Source organism: Parasteatoda tepidariorum, chromosome 1 (assembly GCF_043381705.1).
Source record: "Parasteatoda tepidariorum isolate YZ-2023 chromosome 1, CAS_Ptep_4.0, whole genome shotgun sequence".
NCBI classification, from domain to species: Eukaryota; Metazoa; Arthropoda; class Arachnida; order Araneae; family Theridiidae; genus Parasteatoda; species Parasteatoda tepidariorum.
The window spans coordinates 74,207,222-74,224,779 of record NC_092204.1 but is presented as its reverse complement, the minus strand read 5'-3'; the positions used below and the strand labels follow the sequence as shown (position 1 = coordinate 74,224,779).

General features: G+C 28.6%; 1 protein-coding gene across 3 annotated transcripts in view; it reads left to right on the top strand.

The window, feature by feature from the left end:
* LOC107449171 (Rap GTPase activating protein 1) overlaps positions 1–17,558 on the top strand; it is a 67,828-nt gene that overhangs the window by 14,431 nt on the left and 35,839 nt on the right. Inside the window, exons 1-2 of one of the 3 annotated variants that reach the window (XM_043039492.2) lie at positions 8,618–8,785; positions 10,919–10,992. In XM_043039492.2, the coding sequence (XP_042895426.1) occupies positions 10,930–10,992 (63 nt within the window). In that variant the 5' untranslated portion in view covers positions 8,618–8,785; positions 10,919–10,929. Of the gene's footprint in view, positions 1–8,617; positions 8,786–8,894; positions 9,026–10,918; positions 10,993–17,558 lie in introns of those variants that run through there. The other 2 variants (XM_043039491.2, XM_043039489.2) reach the window with 2 other exon arrangements.

Sequence of the window (17,558 nt, the reverse complement as noted above, 5' to 3'; positions counted from 1 at the left end):
AAATTGCACAAAAGTTAAAAATCTCAACTGGCTGTTGACCCCACTAATTATTAACTGTTAACTCTGCAAAAAATAGCCAATAGAAAAATGTATGTATATATATATATATATATACATTTCACAGCATTGAATATTATTGTTTGGAGAAAAAAAACACTTAGTCATTGACAGATTAAAATATGGAATTTTATTTGGCGAATTCTTCGAAAGAATGCTTTACGGGTCCAACCTTTGCATAGAATATTTTTGTTTAAAGTTTTTCAAAATAGAATAGCTTTGACAGCAAATCCAGCAATTTTTTGCGAAGAAAGTAATTATCCCTGAAACTAATGGTTAGCGCTTTTACGCATGAGGGCACATCTTAGTATGAAAGTTTTGAGGGCAAATCAAGCCAAATTAAGTAGAAGAATATTTATCTCTGAGTTTCTAACTTTAAAAACAAACAATTAAAAAAGAATATTGCAATCAAAAGGTCTCATCTCTCAGTGATGTCATGACATCCGTTTCCGCACCAAATAGCGTCAAGGGAAAACTACGTCACTAACAACAAAAGTAATTTTTTAAAACTATTTAATGGCTTTTTGCCAGTTAGCGCTGGCAAAGAAAAAAATAATAATTTTAAATTTAAAGCGCATTGTCACTCATTTACTCTTAACTTATTATTCTAGTAATTTCTAAAACACACACCTGCCTCTATGACATATGATGTGGTAATTTTATCCCTTCTTGGCAGATGTTTTTCCTCTGTGTGTTGAATACAAATGGTATTATATTTATTTATTTATTTGCATGAATCTTAACAAATTTGATGTACTAGAAACTTCTAAGAGCTGTTTAAATTATTTTTCCAGAACTATCAAGTGATTTTGTTGGGTAAAAAACTTAACCCTGGTTAAGAAATCAAACAAAAATAAGAAGAAAAAAAATTTAACATCAAAAAATGAAAAATAACAATTGTTTAAAATATGCAGTGGTTTACCCAGGGTTTTTTTTACAGGTTGTTTTTATCTGTTGCGAACTTTTACTGTTTACAAACAAAATCAAACTTGCAATAATACAAACCTACAATAACAAAAATAGTTCGATTCTTATATTTAGTTGCTTACAAACAAGTAAATAAAATTTAATAAAAACTTTCATAAAATTTAATATTTACTGATGCAAATTATATTTCAACAATATATATTCAATTTATGTTATGATTTTACATTACAATTGAGAAATTGTCTCTCGTATAAAACAAAAACATTTGTTGAAATATTTATTAGTAAAATACAATTAATTGTTTCACAATTTAATTTATGCAATTTCATTTTGAAAACTAATTCAAATTAATTTAATTTAAATGATTTTTTTCCCTTCTGCTAGCAGTTATATTTCTTATACACAACTACAGTTTTACTTATTTGTTCTTTTTGTAGAAACTTTCATAATCTCATCTCTAATTTGAGAGTTTTTATAACATAAAGTTGTAACTAAACATTTCTTGACAACTGAATTCAGTTTGTTTGATTTATTGTACTAATTGACTTTAATTACATTCAGTATTGTAGTACTATCAAAATTATTAAGTATCACAAAAAATCATCGCACAACAGGAAGTGAGGGTGGAATCTAAAATTATCGAAGATAATTTTTGATCAAACCAACTAAATTATCAAAGTTTTATTTACTATACCTTTTTCAGCCAGCATAAAAGTATAAGTAACCAAATTAATAATTTAGCAGTTTATTTCTGAGTGGAGTTCGTTTAGTCTGAGTAGAGTTTGATTTATTCAATTCACCACTACTTAATTCAAAATAAAAATTATATAGTTACACTTTGAACTAACTTTGATTAAAGTGAAAGCAAAATAAGTCTGTCAAATCAGTAATGCCCACATTTGAGCTACCACTTTTTTATTTTCTTATCTATCCAGATTCTGATTTTGCACGAATACATTTAGGAATCGCCCGTCCAGTAAGAGTTCAATTTTCTTATTTTTATTTCCCTGTAGCCTTTAAAAAATTTCGCAATTTACTGACAAACAGTTATAAATATTGGACGTACAAATAAGCTCCCGCCGTTCGTCACAAGATGGCACTACCAGAAGGTTATGTAGAAATTGATCAGTGTTAAGCGTCTTATTATAAGTTTGTTCATCTGATAACAGCATAATCTTAAAGTATAAGTGATTCCTTATTAGCATAACGTAATTGTTTCAGTGCAAAAATGTCAAATTTTGCGCCAAATAAGAGCCATTTGCAGGAACGTTTGATTTTCTTCTTTAATTTGAAGAAATCTGAAGCTGAGGCGCATCAATTGCTCGGAGAAGCATATTGTGAGGCTGCTTTAAGTGAGAGAAGTTATCGTAAGTGGTTTCAGAAGTTTAAAAACGTTGAGTTTGACGTGAAAGACAAAGAACGGAGTGGAAGGCCGAAATTGTGCGATGACAAAGAATTGGAAGAAGATTCATCACAAACGCAAGAAGAACTCGCTCTTACATTACAAGTGACTCAGCAAACAATTTCACATCGTTTAAAATCGTTGGGAATGATCCATAAACAAGGAAGTTGGGTTCCATACCAACTGAAGCCAAGAAACACTGAACGTCGATTTTGCTATTTGAAAACACTTCAATGGAAAGTTCTACCCAACCCGCCGTATTCGCCAGACCTTGCTCCTTCAGATTATCACCTATTCCGGTCGATATCACATGATATGTCTGAGCAGAAATTAACACCATTTGAAGAAACCAAGGAATGGGTCGTCGATTCGTGGTTATGCTCGAAAAATGAAGAGTTCTTCCGACATGGTATCCGAATGCTCCTAGAAAGATGTGGAAAAGAAGTGTCTGGTAATGGAGAATACTTTGAATAAAAGATAATGTACCGTTTTTTCACAATAAACTGTTAATTTTTGATAGAAAACGGCGGAAACTTATTTGTACTCCCAATTTTTTTTTTTTTTTTTTTTTTTTTTTTTTTTTTTTNTTTTTTTTTTTTTTTTTTTTTTTTTTTTTTTTTTTTTTTTTTTTTTTTTGCATATTTACTTTTACTTTTTATTTCTTAAAAATCACGTTATATTGTATAGGAGCTTACAGATTTATAAATTATTTACTAATACAACTGAACTGCTTAAAAGAACTACTAATACACTGAACTACTTGAAAGAATTTTAAAAAATTCCATATTGAATTCAATCAATCTTCTTCTGTTGTTGCTAATCTCGGAATCGTCTAGCAGCGCTAGATGACTCCCATGAATCCGAACACCTCCAGGAAGTCCATAAAAAGACTGGAGTCTCTTAGGACCTCATCTAACCCCAAACAAGTCAGAATATGCGCAGGGGAGGCCATGTCTGCCGAGCACCAATCACCAATGACATTCAGAGATCTAGTGTGGCCACTCAAGAAGCGTGAAAAGGCAGTTTGATGGGCTCTCGGTCTAATTTTGAAAAATTCTCCCGTTTTTTTTTGTTTTTTTTTTGCAAAGTACCAAGAGTGGTTGGGAGGAGTTCTTATGGTCTTGTTTAATTTCATTTTTGCCAGGGAAGAAATTTCACTAAAGGTTAGCTTCCCACAATGATCAGTGTCATCTTCGGCAACGGATTTGGTCAGGAAGACAGCCCTCTCATTCCCATCAACCCCAACAGATGAGGGAATCCACTGAAAGTGTATAGAATGGTTGGATGAAAGCCTGTCACATATCCTCTTCACATGAAATCTTCTTCTTTATCAATCAACAGTCCTGAAATAGCTGTAAGGGAATAAAATTTCATAACCGTAGTTTAAAAGCGGAAATATAGGAGCTATAGATTAACTGTCTTCATCTAGCACAATTGTTTTTAACTTGGTACGTTTGAAAAACTGCCTTAAATTTGTTATTATGTGCTTCTCATAGATCTGTTGCTATAGATAGTAAAGATCCGATCATTAAACCAACAGTTATTCAAAATAAGTTTTTTTATTAATTTATTTATTCGATTGCATACAGTCTCAATTTAAGAGATGGAATATTATTACAGAAAAGGTTCAACAGCTAATTCAAACTTTGAAAAATTATATTACAGAATAATATCGATATAACATTAGAAGATTATAGAAACTATTTAGGTGAGGAAATTGTGATATCGATTGTGCACGCTATAAAATGAACAAATTTGATATGGTTATTTCTAAATCGAATATAAACAATGGAGATTATGAAGTTATCTCATACTACATCAAATAACTAATAAGAAATCATTGTGTTGAAAATTGAATCAATGTTCTTCAGGCCGGTTCGACAACTTTGCGATCTCTGGCCTAATACTTTTTGGAGTTCCATTCATAACAATCGAATTATACACAGATCTGAATGAATCCTTTTGACTCTTTATATTCTATATCGCCAGAATGAAAACAGGATTCATTTATATTTATTAAAAGCGCTGTTATAAATGTACATATAACTTAAATATGGGATCGAAATTTATAAGTAATAAGGAAATTTTTTTATTAATCCATCAATCGTATTCCTAATGATGTACGAAGTGACTCAATAATGTTTTCCCAATATTGGTGCTAAAAAACACCTAACTTTCAATTTAAGTTAATATTATAGTGATTTACTAATAATATGGCTTTACACGTGTGAATTTTCATTCATGAATTTTTATCACGAATGAAAATTCATTAATTCATAAATTTTTCTCCGTGAAAATTCACACGTTAAATTTCATTTCTGCATACCTTTTTTTCTTCCATTTTTGAATGTAAGAACAAAGATTTGTTCTGTGACATTGGCGTAGGATTTTATCTCTGTCAGAGTTCGAATGCGAAAATCATATTTGAAATAGGAAGCAGTCCTGGGTATCAAACATATTAGAGTGTTCCTTCGAAATTTTACCTGCATATGCAGTCAATATACCTATGCTGAAACCTATGCAAGCATGAAGTATATTTATCTATTTCTCTGCTGCTATACGGAAAAGTTTCACACAAAACTTTTGGGTTACCTTGTATATTTAACGTGAAATGTGCCAGCTACTTTATCTATAACATGCAAGACATTTGTTTTCTTTTTAATCTCCTTTTTTATTTTGTCTATAGTACTGTTTACCATCGTTAGTTTGACTACGTATGTAGCTTTCCTTTATTATTATTTTTTCTTTCACTTTGAATTTGGTGCAATTAGATGCTTAAAAATCTTTTCCATCAAATTCAAGTCAATTTTTAATAAGTGAAAAATGAAATTTCCATAGAAGTTAGGAATTAAACAGATAATTCAACTGCATTAAATATTAGTTTGAAAAATTTTTGATAGTTTTTATAAACATTTTTAAAAAAATACATTTGACAATCCCTTAAAATAAAATAGTTTGCCACCAGTTTAGGATTTAATAGAGTTCACTAATTACGGGAAATTAACTTTTTCTCTTTCACGTTGAAAGATTTCTGATTAATTATTCTCATTATAAATATAAAAAAATGTATGTGATATTTTTGAATTTTATAACTGCTTTTTAAATTGTATGCTTGAATACAATAATACGCTCTTTATTTTAAAAATGTTAGCTATTGTGAATTTATTATTACTTAATTATTATATAATTAAGCAGATAATTATATGATAAATTAAATTATTATATAATATCCAATTTATAAAATATCCAATATTTAACAAAATAATATATAATTATTTTTTTTTAAATTTTTTAACTTTCTAATAAAAATGCGCTCTATCTTTTGAAAATTAGGGAGGGTAGTTTAAAAAGATATTTTTGTGGGAATATTTTTCCTGTCTGTATGGGCAACTTCATATTTACATAAAATAACAAATAAGTAGAATTTTACATCCAGTGGTTTGCTAGAACGGGGACGGGAATTTTTTCAGATTGTGGGTTCTTTTTTAATATCTTTTCAGCTGAGGAATGAGAGGAAGGGAGGGAGATATGGAGGAAGGGAGAGGGATATTTCGTATAATCTTTTTTGGTGTGATATGTTATCAATCAGTTTAATGTATCTATCCTATATTTAAAAATTATATTGAAAAGAAAATAGATGTCCGGTGTATTAACCAATTTAAATTAAAATAATTAGTTAATTATTTTTTAATTTCAAAATTGTATCCGCGAGACTTGTTGAAGCAGACTTTCAAATATGATATGCAATTTCATTGATTTAATGTTGATTTTTCAGATTTCAAAATTTGATGTTTTTCTATATTTTTGTGACATAATTTTCTTGTTTGTAATTTTCTCAATATTAAATTTAAAATTATGCCAAATTTCAATAAAATTAAAAGGTATAATATTGTTTTTACCTCCCCTATCGATAGATTATAATCTTTAGTTTATGATAATTTAAAAAAAGAAATATTTTTTTAAATATTCTTTTTAATTTTTCAGTTATGAAATTTAGTGATTACATTTATAGTTAGTTCATTTTCGCTTTCTTACCGTTTTTTCTTTAAATAGTAATATTTTTAAAACTTCTTGAATATTAACAAATTAAAAATTATATCACTGAAAAGCGTCGAGTTTTTGAGATATTAAGAAATATATTTTTAAGACATTTATCGCATTATTTTCATTTTTTACTTTAAATGAGTCATTAGGTTTAAGTGCTTTTTTAAGTTTTAGTGATAAATCTGTTATGATAATATATATGAGATAATTGCTTAGAGTGGACATTTTTTTTCGCTGAGTAGAATTTTAATAAAAATGCATTATATAAATAGTTTGCGAAGTATTTTTTAAAAAAATGAAATAAACAAATAAAATTTGTAGATTTTGACTTATTTTTAAAATTATTAATGAAATTTATTTTAATCTGTACATATTTATTACTATTATTCCTTACTGAGGGGGGAGCCTAAAATATTTTTGCATGCACTTGAAAAGCACCATGGACCAGTCCTCGCTCTTAAATTCATGTTAGTTTTAAAGTATCAGCTATTATTTTACGAACCAGTTCTCTGATATCCAAAAGGAACTTTTTCTCTCTCCACGGGCTTTTCCACCGGTGCTTTTCTTGGCAATTTCTTACGCAATTCTGTCTATGTTAATTCTGTCTACTGAAAATTACCCCTTCCAAAATGTTGCTAACAGTTAACAATCGAGTGATATGCATTGTATTTAGATACAGCTAAAATATAAGCTGTGTTTTAAATAAACAAAATTTTATGTATTTTTGTCTTTGATGAAATAGGGACTTTTTTTTTAACTTGAAGAGATGCGCACCCCTTCTAAAAGCAATATTTTTTTTTCCCTTTTTTTTTTAAAGAGATGTCCTATTTTAGATTTTTTTTTTATCCACTCTCAAAATCTTTTAAAGAGGTACTTGATGTTGGTTAAAACTGAGACTGTCTTGTTACATTTAAATTAAACTTCTTTCAAAATTATTTTTTAAACAATTATTTGTAATTCAAAATTAAAAATGTGTTTTTCAAAAGGTAGATTTTATTAAAATTGTGGTATATGTATACAGTATAAAATATCATAGTTTACACAAAAGCGCTTTACTTTTCTACTTTTTTATTTCTTTTCTTTCTGTTTTTAGTTTTATTTAATTATTTATTTATTCATATTTTTAGCATTTAATTATTTAAGTCTTCAACTTAATAACTCTTTCTAAAAAATTTTATAACTCTCTTTAAAGGGCTCTTTGTTGAACCACACTCAATAAACTTTAAATTTATAAACATATTTTCACGTACTAAAACTCTATCTTAATGGTTCAGGAGGGTGACCTCAAATATGCTATTTAATTTGTGAAGACAATATTTTAAGTTACGTCTCTAGTAAGTAAGTCTCTAGAAAAGATACCTTTTTTCCGACGCATAATCGTTAACCTGACCATTAACAAAATATGGAGGGTAGCTGCAATCTGAGAAATATGGTCCTAATTATTTAGTCAGGAGAACAATCCAAAGTTTTTGCCCCTTTAATAATAGTTTTATTTTTTGCCTATTTCGCTATATATTGGGAATTTTTTAAGCGAATTGAAAAATGCTTGTACACAATTATAAAATTAGTTTCCCCCAAGATAATTTCATGCAAAAAGTAATTTTAATAATTATTTATTTTCATTTTATTTAAAAATATACGAAAAAATTTGAATTGTAAGACATAAAAATTTTTACGTGATGTAAATTTAAAAAGTAAAAATTTTTTTTCAAATCTAGCAAAATATTCTAGTTTCTAAGAAATCGAATTTTGATACTGTAATTTCCTTAAAATTTGATTTCTCAGGAACTAAACGCTTTCTACATATTTTATGCATATCTATTTCAGTTTTTCGCTTTTAAAATTATTTGCTTCGATAGTGTTATTAAATGTCAATGCCCAAATCCTTTGTAAGCAGTTATTTATTATGCATCTTGTGTTGAGTTATAAACTGTTCTATGAGAAAATCTTGTTCCTCAAGGACTAATCTCACTGAATGTGATTTTCGAATATGAATGAGACCGAAAAGATTTGCCGGCGAAAAAAACTCGCTAATCAAGTTCTCTTTCATGTGTAATTTTAAATCCAGCGTGAACGGCTCTTCAGCATCTGAAAATACACTTTTTTAGCGCCATCTACTGCAGATTTTTTCATTTAACTCATTTTTTGCTAAAAACTTTGTATTTAGCGATTTTAGTTGGCAATGCTCTAGCATTGTTTTTGCGGAAGTGCAGCCGAACGAACTTTCTAATTTGTTTATTATTTTCTATTCCTTGGAGAATAATTTTTTCTTATTTTTTAAAATTAACATCATACTAATAGTTTTTCGATTAAGTATTAAAAAGAAATGTCGAGTTCTTATAAAATTTCTGTCAGGTAAATATCTTAATACGAATTATTATAATGAGTTAACCAAATTTGGTTATCCTTAATAAGCTTTTGCTATGGTTCGTTGATTTTGCTCCTCGTCAAAGAACAATAGTTTGTTGAAGCGTTAAGAAAATGAAATCTAAATGTTAATCCTACTTGGTTCCTAATATTTGACTAATTCGTAAAGCTTTGTTACACTGCCAATTTGTTAAAAGTACTAAAATGTGTTTGTTGAGTTTTACATGGGTAAATAAAATATAGAACATTAATTTAATCTTTCTTTCTTATAATGATTTTCTTCTTGGTTCCTAATGAAGCTTTGTCCTTAATAAAGTTCGTAAAACTTTGTTTCTCTGGAATAGTTCTACTAATTTGCTAAAAGCTCAGCAATTTGTTAGTTGACTTAAGCATGGGTTAATAAAATATAAAACATATGCTTAATCTTACTTTCTTATGACAAATTTTGTATTGCCTTTAAGAAGTGTTTCTTAGCTTTTAAAATTAAAATAAGGCTATAAATATGCACTTCTTAAAACTACTTTTATATTATTAACTTTTTTCAAAATTGTTATTTTATGTTAAATTCAGTTTCTTTCATGATTTATTAATGTTATTGTAACAGTTTTCTTTATATATTTTTTGCATTTATGTTTACTTTTTTTTTTTTTATCAGAAATATATTATTGAAATTTACTTTCTCTATCTTGTTGTAAAACTTAATAAAGTAACATAAGTATATAACAGTAATATAACAATGAGAGCAGATGTATTTCATCGAAATATTTGTATATCTTTAAAATGCATATTACTCTTACACCTTTTGTGTTGTTCAGTGTTTGAAAAAATATAAGAAAAAGTCGGCAGAGGTCTGCTTTAAGCCCAAAACACAATTAATATGTAGTCATATGATCAGTAATGCATCCCTGAGTTACTCTATATTTTGCAGCAAATTAAATAGCTGTAAATGTTAACTTTCATTATGTGTATCTGAATTATTTATCTTTAAGAAAACTATTGATTATATATTTAAATATGTTTGTTTTATGTGTATTGTAACTATTGGTTGATAAATCAATAACTGTTTAGAAGTGATAAAGTGAAAGTAAACAAAACAATATGACGCTTATCATTATTGGCTGATTGTTACTGAGTTCATGACGAGCAGCATTGCTAATATCATTATCGTAAACTCAGTAAAAAACCTGCAGCAGTAATTTTTGGTGATTAAAAATAAACCATTACGTTTACTATTAGATGTTGCTAAAGCATATCTATATGTAACAACTACAAATTTTATTCTAATCTACCAATATTTTATATTTTAATAGATTCAATGTGGTTTTAAACTAAAAACTTTTGACAAACTTAAAAGCATTTGTACTTTATTCCTGTATCATTCTCGACAAACTTGCTTTTAAAAGTTCATTAGTTTTAAGTTTACAGAATTATCCTAAAATATTTTAGGTTTTTTTTTTTTTAAAGTATCCTAGAATGTATCATTTATTAAACTTATATTTTTTTTATGTAAGCAGGTATATTGTTATAGTTCTTTCAAAACTAAATGTAATAGTAAGAAGAAAAAAAAATTGTGGTATTTTCTTTATAAAATCTAGGTTTTAACAGCTTTTTTTTTCTTTGAAGCATGGCTAAAAATAAACAGTCTTAAGTAGGGTTTGTCATCTAATCTCATCCTCAATTTTTGAGAGAAAATTATTTTTCATAGATGTAAAGAAATTGCAGGGAAGGGAAGTTCGTAGTACCTATTACAACAACATGAATAGTTCCTATTTCCATAGATGATTAAGATGACAAATTTGTATTATTGAACAAGACTTAAAAAAATATTTTGAAAAATTTTAAATATTTTTTGAAGGTGATGTTTTTTTAAAAAATATTTCCATTAATGTTATTTTAACAAAGAATTTGATTAATACATTGATGATTTAATGAATTGTAGGTTTGTAGTTCTGGTTAGCTTTGAAAGAATTTATTTATTTAAGTCCTCTAAACTTTTTTTTTGATTTTCTGCTTTTCTAAATTATAAAATTATTATTTCATGAAGTAAATATAATGTATTTTTTTCCTTATATTTTTAATAATAATTTAGCTTTTAACAGGTAATTTTATTTTGATTTTTAGTGAAAATAGTCATGGAAAGCTGTAAAACTGGATCAGAATCATCTGAAGAACCGACAGAAAATGATGACATAAAGGCAAGTGTTGACCGCAGAACATTTTTAAAAATTAATGTTTAATTAATGTTAAAAATTGAACTTTAATGTTTACTCTCTAGTAGAATTATTTTACTGCTTTTAATATTTATAGTTCATAATTATGTAATAGTGTATTATTTAATTATGTATTCTTTTAATTTTTAAATATGACTGCATTCTACAGAATTACAAGAAACTACTTTGTTATTAACCAACCACAATCTTTTAGAATTTTTTTTTACCACATATGTCAACAATGCTAGTTGCGTATTAATATTTGTTTTTGAGGTGTTCAGGAAGACAAAAAGTGCAATGTGAGAATGAGTTTTGAGGAGCAAAGGTCTTGATGTTGTTGGGTAATTTAATTTTTCTTTTTTTTTCAATTTTAAAGACCTTTGTCTAGTTTTTTAAATTTTTTCTTAATCCATTTACTTTATTCGTATAGGTCAAGAATTTTTTAATCAATTTTAAAGTATCGCATATTCAGCATTGCAATTAACTTAAATGTGCGGTTTATGTTTTTTTAGAAGTTTTATTTTGAATTTCATTGTAGAGTGTGGTGTTTGTTCTCAAAGTAATGTGAATTGAAAAGTTAAGTCAGATGTTTAAAAAATTTAGTGGCTGTAGAATTGTATTATGGTGGATTTTTTATTTTATTTTTTTTTAATTGTAATTGTCTGTGGTGGGAAAAGTTGTGCATTAGTATCACATGTTTGTAAAAAAAAAATTATCATATACTCTGACCTACCATTTGGTCCTTCGAATTTCTCTTAATTTTATTACCTACATTTTTATTTGTTTTATAATTTTCTTTATCAAAATTTTTGAGCGTCTATAGTGGGTAAAGTTACATAGTAAGCCTCTTTGTTTGTAAACAAATATATTCTAATGGTTGGCCTTTGGTGCATTGAGCCAGAATTAAGATAACATCTTGACGAAAACAATAAACTTCAATAATAAAAATTAAGAAATATGAAAAGAGTTTTAAAATGACTGCTCTATTTGAGCGCTAAAACAGTTCTGCAGTTAGAGTTGGTGGCGCTGCTGTTGTGTGCAGATGTGTATTTCCACAATATCATATATTAGATTTACTTTCTCCGCCAGGAATTTGAAATTTGTATGCCTAGTAGTGAATTTATTAAACTTTTTTTTTTAAAACTAAGACTTTCTTTAATCTTTTTTGTTTTCTATAATAGCACTACAGAATTATTAAAGATAAAATGTAAAGTTTTTTCTGACGCTTAATATGCTTGCACTGCATTGTTTGTCGTTAAATAGGGCAATTAGTAGGTTTTCTGGATGATCATAAAAATAATTTCTTTGCATTACAGGATCCACTACTAAATTCAGATCATGGCAGAAATAACTTGAGTAATGTATAACTTCCCAAATGCTGCGCACCGCTGTATGTAAAAGTTCATTTTTAATGAGAAAACAATCTTTTTATACACTTTTATCAAGTGGTTGATCTTCTACTTCTGTACACATATATAGACAAAGCTCTTTATTTTTAGAAGCCACTTGGCATGGGAGAGTTTCCTAGTATAGGCATTTTGAATGCTTATAGGCTATTTCCAGAATATTTCCTTAGCATATTTAAAAGAAATATTTTTGTGTAGTACTAAGTCCATCTACACCTCATGTGGGTTGATAGATGCATTATTAAACTTCTATATTAAACTTCTACTCACATGCTTCAAGATTTTTCTTAGTAAAGATAAAATATGTAAAAGGGACATAGTATATCCATCTAGATGCCGCAACTAATGTTGTAAAAATAGCTCATTGGTATGCAACTGGCATAGACCCACTAAATGGTCTTTTTGCGTGGTATTGTACAGAATTTCATAAGCTTTGACTGGCGTTCCCTTCAATCCAGTTGCAAGTAAATCTCTATTAAATAATGGACTTATTTTCAAATAATCTAAAATGCTAGTAACTAAAGCTAAGACTTTTTGCTCTGCAGGTGCACTGCACCTATCCTGTATTCAACTGCTTTAACTCTTTGATGCACATTGATAGTGCAATAGTTCTCAGATGCTTTCTTGTTTTGTTTTTTAAATCCTAGGCAATTCTGTAGTGTTCTTATGAAAACAAACAATCAAAAAATGTCTTTAAGTTAAAAAATATGTTTGATAAAAACTCTGCTTCAAGGAATTAAAATTTCAAAATTATGATTTCAATTTTTAAAAAAAAATCTTTTACAAACATTTGATATCAGTACACAACTTTTCCCAACACAGGCAATTTAACTTTTTTTTTAAGTAAAAATTGAAATAACTTAATATGTACAGTGCTAAAAAAAAAAACGGATCGCCCTAAATAACTTTTGATCTAATGATCAGATCTTTCACGTTCAAAGACTCAATATTAATGGTTTGAGGGGGAGACCTTATAATATGCTAATTAATTAGTGTAGACATTTTAAATTATGAGATCAGACAAAAAAATGTACTTTCTCTGAAAAAACATACCTTTTCGGTAGATTCAGATTTCTGACCCCCAAAATATAGAGGGTAGTCGCAATCAGGAAAATGTGGTCCCAGGAGGGCTGCCCAAAGTTTGGACCCCTTAATCTTAATTTTATTTTTTGCACATTTCGACTATCTTGAGAACTTTTTAAATGAATTAAAAACTTGCTCACTATCATAAAATTCATTTATTCAAAGATGATCCCATGAAAAATATAACTTTTTGTAAATATTTCTTTTTATTTCATAATAGTCGAAAAAGTTTTTAATTGTATAGTATAAAGATTTTTGCATCATTTTAAATTATGTAATTTTAATGAAATACAAAATTTGTAAAAAAGGGAACTATTTGACCAACAGGGTTCCCGCGGCCTTGATCGATGTTGCAATATCAAACATCGATGTTGTAATATCAAACATCGATTTTCGTATTTATACTCTATTTGAAAACTACTCGTTACTATTCATGTTCATGTGACCATGTCAAGTGCGTATGATCGATGCTACTGAAAAAAAATTTATTCAAGTATGAGTGGTTAATTAAAACAGTCAAAGTGACCAAAATTGTTAGTAAGAATCTATCAGAAGATATTGAGGTGAAAGTTGGCAACTGATTCAATTTAAAATGGTTGACCCGTAATAAATTTAAAATGATAATTAAGCCGCAACATCCAATAATTGATTAATTTTCTTTAATAGTGGTCAAAATTTCAAAATTATATTTAAGAACAATTTAAATTTAACTGTCTAAATGCTTCTGCCACTTTAAATATTAAATAAAAATCTCCCGGCAGAGTTTTTAAATATCTAATTGATATCACAGTATTATATAGACCCCTGTCCTGTCTGAATTTTTGCTTATTCAGAGGTTGTATACCTAGCTTAAAATAGGCCTTGTGCAAAATTCAAATTTGACGTTTTTATGAATCATGAATTTTATTCTTGACTTGATGCCCTGTTTTTATACTTAGATCACTTTCCGAAATCAAGAGAGCAATGGAAGTCTTATTTTTCAGTACTGCTATTATCGACTGTCAACTAACTATTATTGTTCAAAACATTTTAGTTTAAAATGTAAAATTTTAGTCTATCTTTTACTAAAATTTAAGTCCTTGAGAATTTTATAATAAGTCTTAAAAAGTCCTTGAAAAGTACTTGAATTTTATTTCTAAAGTAGAGCATGAACCCTGGACCAATCATTCAGCATGGGCCGACAAACAACTTCATTTTATGTGCCTAATATAAACACATATAATAAACACATACAAAAATCAATGTAAGCTACAAAAAATTCAAAAACTAAGATTTTTATATATTTAACATTTTTGTATAATGAACTACTTATTGCAAAAAAAATTTCGAAAATAAATTTTGTTTTATCAGTATTTTGAAATTCTATCTAAGCATTATATAGTAATAAAAAGAAAAAAGTTTTCCAGACACTTTTCTTGAAATCTATTATGAAGTGTTTACGGTGTTTTTCATTTGCAAGGCAGTTTACTTGTTTGTATTAGATACACTTTATTATTTATAGATTTGCTTCTTTATGTTACACATTTGAATTTTTCGTTTAGTTTTCTATCGAATGCTGCCAGATACTGTGTGAGTGTTTATTTATAATTGCAAATTTTTACTACTTTGAAAATGCCTAAATGACATTCTAGTGAAATTATAAATGAACTGGAAAGTTATGTTGATTAATTTTGAATAAAAGCATACGTCATTGAGGAATCGAGTACAGTGAAAATAATGATAGAAACATTATGAAAAAAAGTAAAGGGAAATGGTACAGGTAGTAGTAATTACACCATAATTAACAAAAGACAAGTAGTTTTACCAATGAGTTTAAGTAGCAGTGAATATGAAGAAATAACCTATAGAGGGACAATTATGTGCCAATTGAAGATGTCACTCTTAGGATGATGTGCAAACAGGCTTGATTTTATTTCCAATGACAAAACTGAAGGACCATAAATTCTTGATAATTTCACTAAATCTACTGATTTTTTAAAACTTTTTTCTGTGATGAACTCATTGTAAAAATAGTGACACAGTCTAATAGTTATGCCCGAAATAGAATTGCCCAAAAAAGATTATCCAAAAGCTTTCCTCGGTTGATGTTACTGTGGATAAATTTATGGCCTTTCTTAAAGTTGTCCTAAACATGGGGACAATTACAAGAGTATTGATTTCAAATAATCTACAAGAGTGTTGGTCTCAAAATTTGTCGTGAAAGTTCCATTCTTTGGCTTTACCTTTCGAAGAGATCCCATTTGTTCCTCTATTTTGGATGCTTTATTTACATGAAACAAATTATAACGATCGAAGTCTAAGAGCCAGAACACAAAAGATTAGTTATTATTATAAATTTTTGGATAAAAATTTGAAGAACATTTGGTTCCATCAAGAAATTTCAGTGGTAGGATTCTCATTCAAAGACAAAATTTATTTCCTAAATACAATCTAAATATACTCAGGTATATTATGGAAGTAATAACCTCCAATGATTTAGCAAAACCTGACATAGGAACACGAATCATTATCTTAACTGCTCCAAAATTTATTTGACAGTAAGAGGTACCATGTTTATGTAGATAAACCAACCTCTTGCGCCAGTACTGCTAAAGCTTAATATACATCTAACCAGAACAATAAAAAAAATAGAAAATTTATACTGAATACCATTAAAAAATCCTCATTTTCAAGAAAACAATATACGGTCAAGCCCCGTATAGTGAACCTGTGACATAGTGAACTTTTTTAGTGGTCCCATTGGTACTTCTATTTAAATACTGTTATTTTTATTGCTTACGGTGAATAGCTGAGAACTTGGAAATTCGGTTACAGTGGACTCTAATTTCATTTCTCTAAATATCTTTTTCAGTCCCCCATCTTTATACTTGCAGATGTTGGGACTGAAAATGAATGCATTCCTATACAGTGTGTCATATTTCACTCCGTTACCTTTATTGCTTTTTACTGTACTGTAATAAATGCCTCTTTGCCCCTTTTCTCCAATCTTGCTCTATAACTAGGTCACCTGCTGAATTTTTGGAATTCTCTTATCTGTTCAAACCATATTCTTTAAAAGTCACCCCTTGACAATCAAGAAGGGGAACACTTTAACTCATTCTACAACTGCTCTCTTTATATTCTTACATTATCTATTTAAGACAAGGTTTTTGTTTCAAAAGCAGTTAAAGTGGCAAATTCTCTGAAGAGAAAAACGTTTTCGATAGAGCACAAAGTTAAAATTGTAAAACGTATTGAAGGTGGAACCAGTCAATCGGCACTGTGAAAGAAATTTTCTTTGTCAAAATCTACAGTTTCAAACATTTGGAAAAATCGAAGTGCAATTATTGCCGCATGTAACAAAAATATGGTTTCGTCAAAAAAACTGTGTCAAGCTGAAAGAGAAAACGTAGAAGAAGCTTTGTTAAAGTGATTCACTACTCAACGGGATAGAAATCTTCCTGTGACCGGACCTATGCTTCAAATTAAAGCGAATGAGTTTGCTGAAAAATTAAAGGAAAAGGATTTTGTGTGCTCCAATGGAAGGCTGGATAGATTCAAAAAACGGAATAATACTTCTTCAGGAAAGATTATTGGAGAAGAAGCGAGTGTTGATGCAACGAATGTGGAAAACTGAGGTGTGGCCGAATATTATACAGAATTATAAAGAGAAAGGCATTTTTAATGCTGACTAAACTGGACTATTTTACCAATTGATTCCTTAGGCTTAGGCTGAGATGTAGTACGAAGTACCTGCCCGCAGAGCGGCCACTTCTTCATCTGTATTGATGCCCGTGGGCAACTAGAGTACTACCAATTGATTCCCAATCAGGCGTTGAAATTTAAAGGAGAACAATGCACTAATGGGAAACTCTCCAAAGTGAGAATAACAGCAAACATGAATGGCTCAGAAAAGTGAAAACTAACTGTCGTAGGTAAATCTCAAAAATCGAGGTGCTTTAAAAAATTTTAAAAACTGCCCTTAAACTATTAGCCAATCAAAACGCGTGATGACCACCCATTTTTTTGAAGAACTTCGACAGTGGGACAGTGATTTATTAAAAGTAAATCGTAAAATTGTTT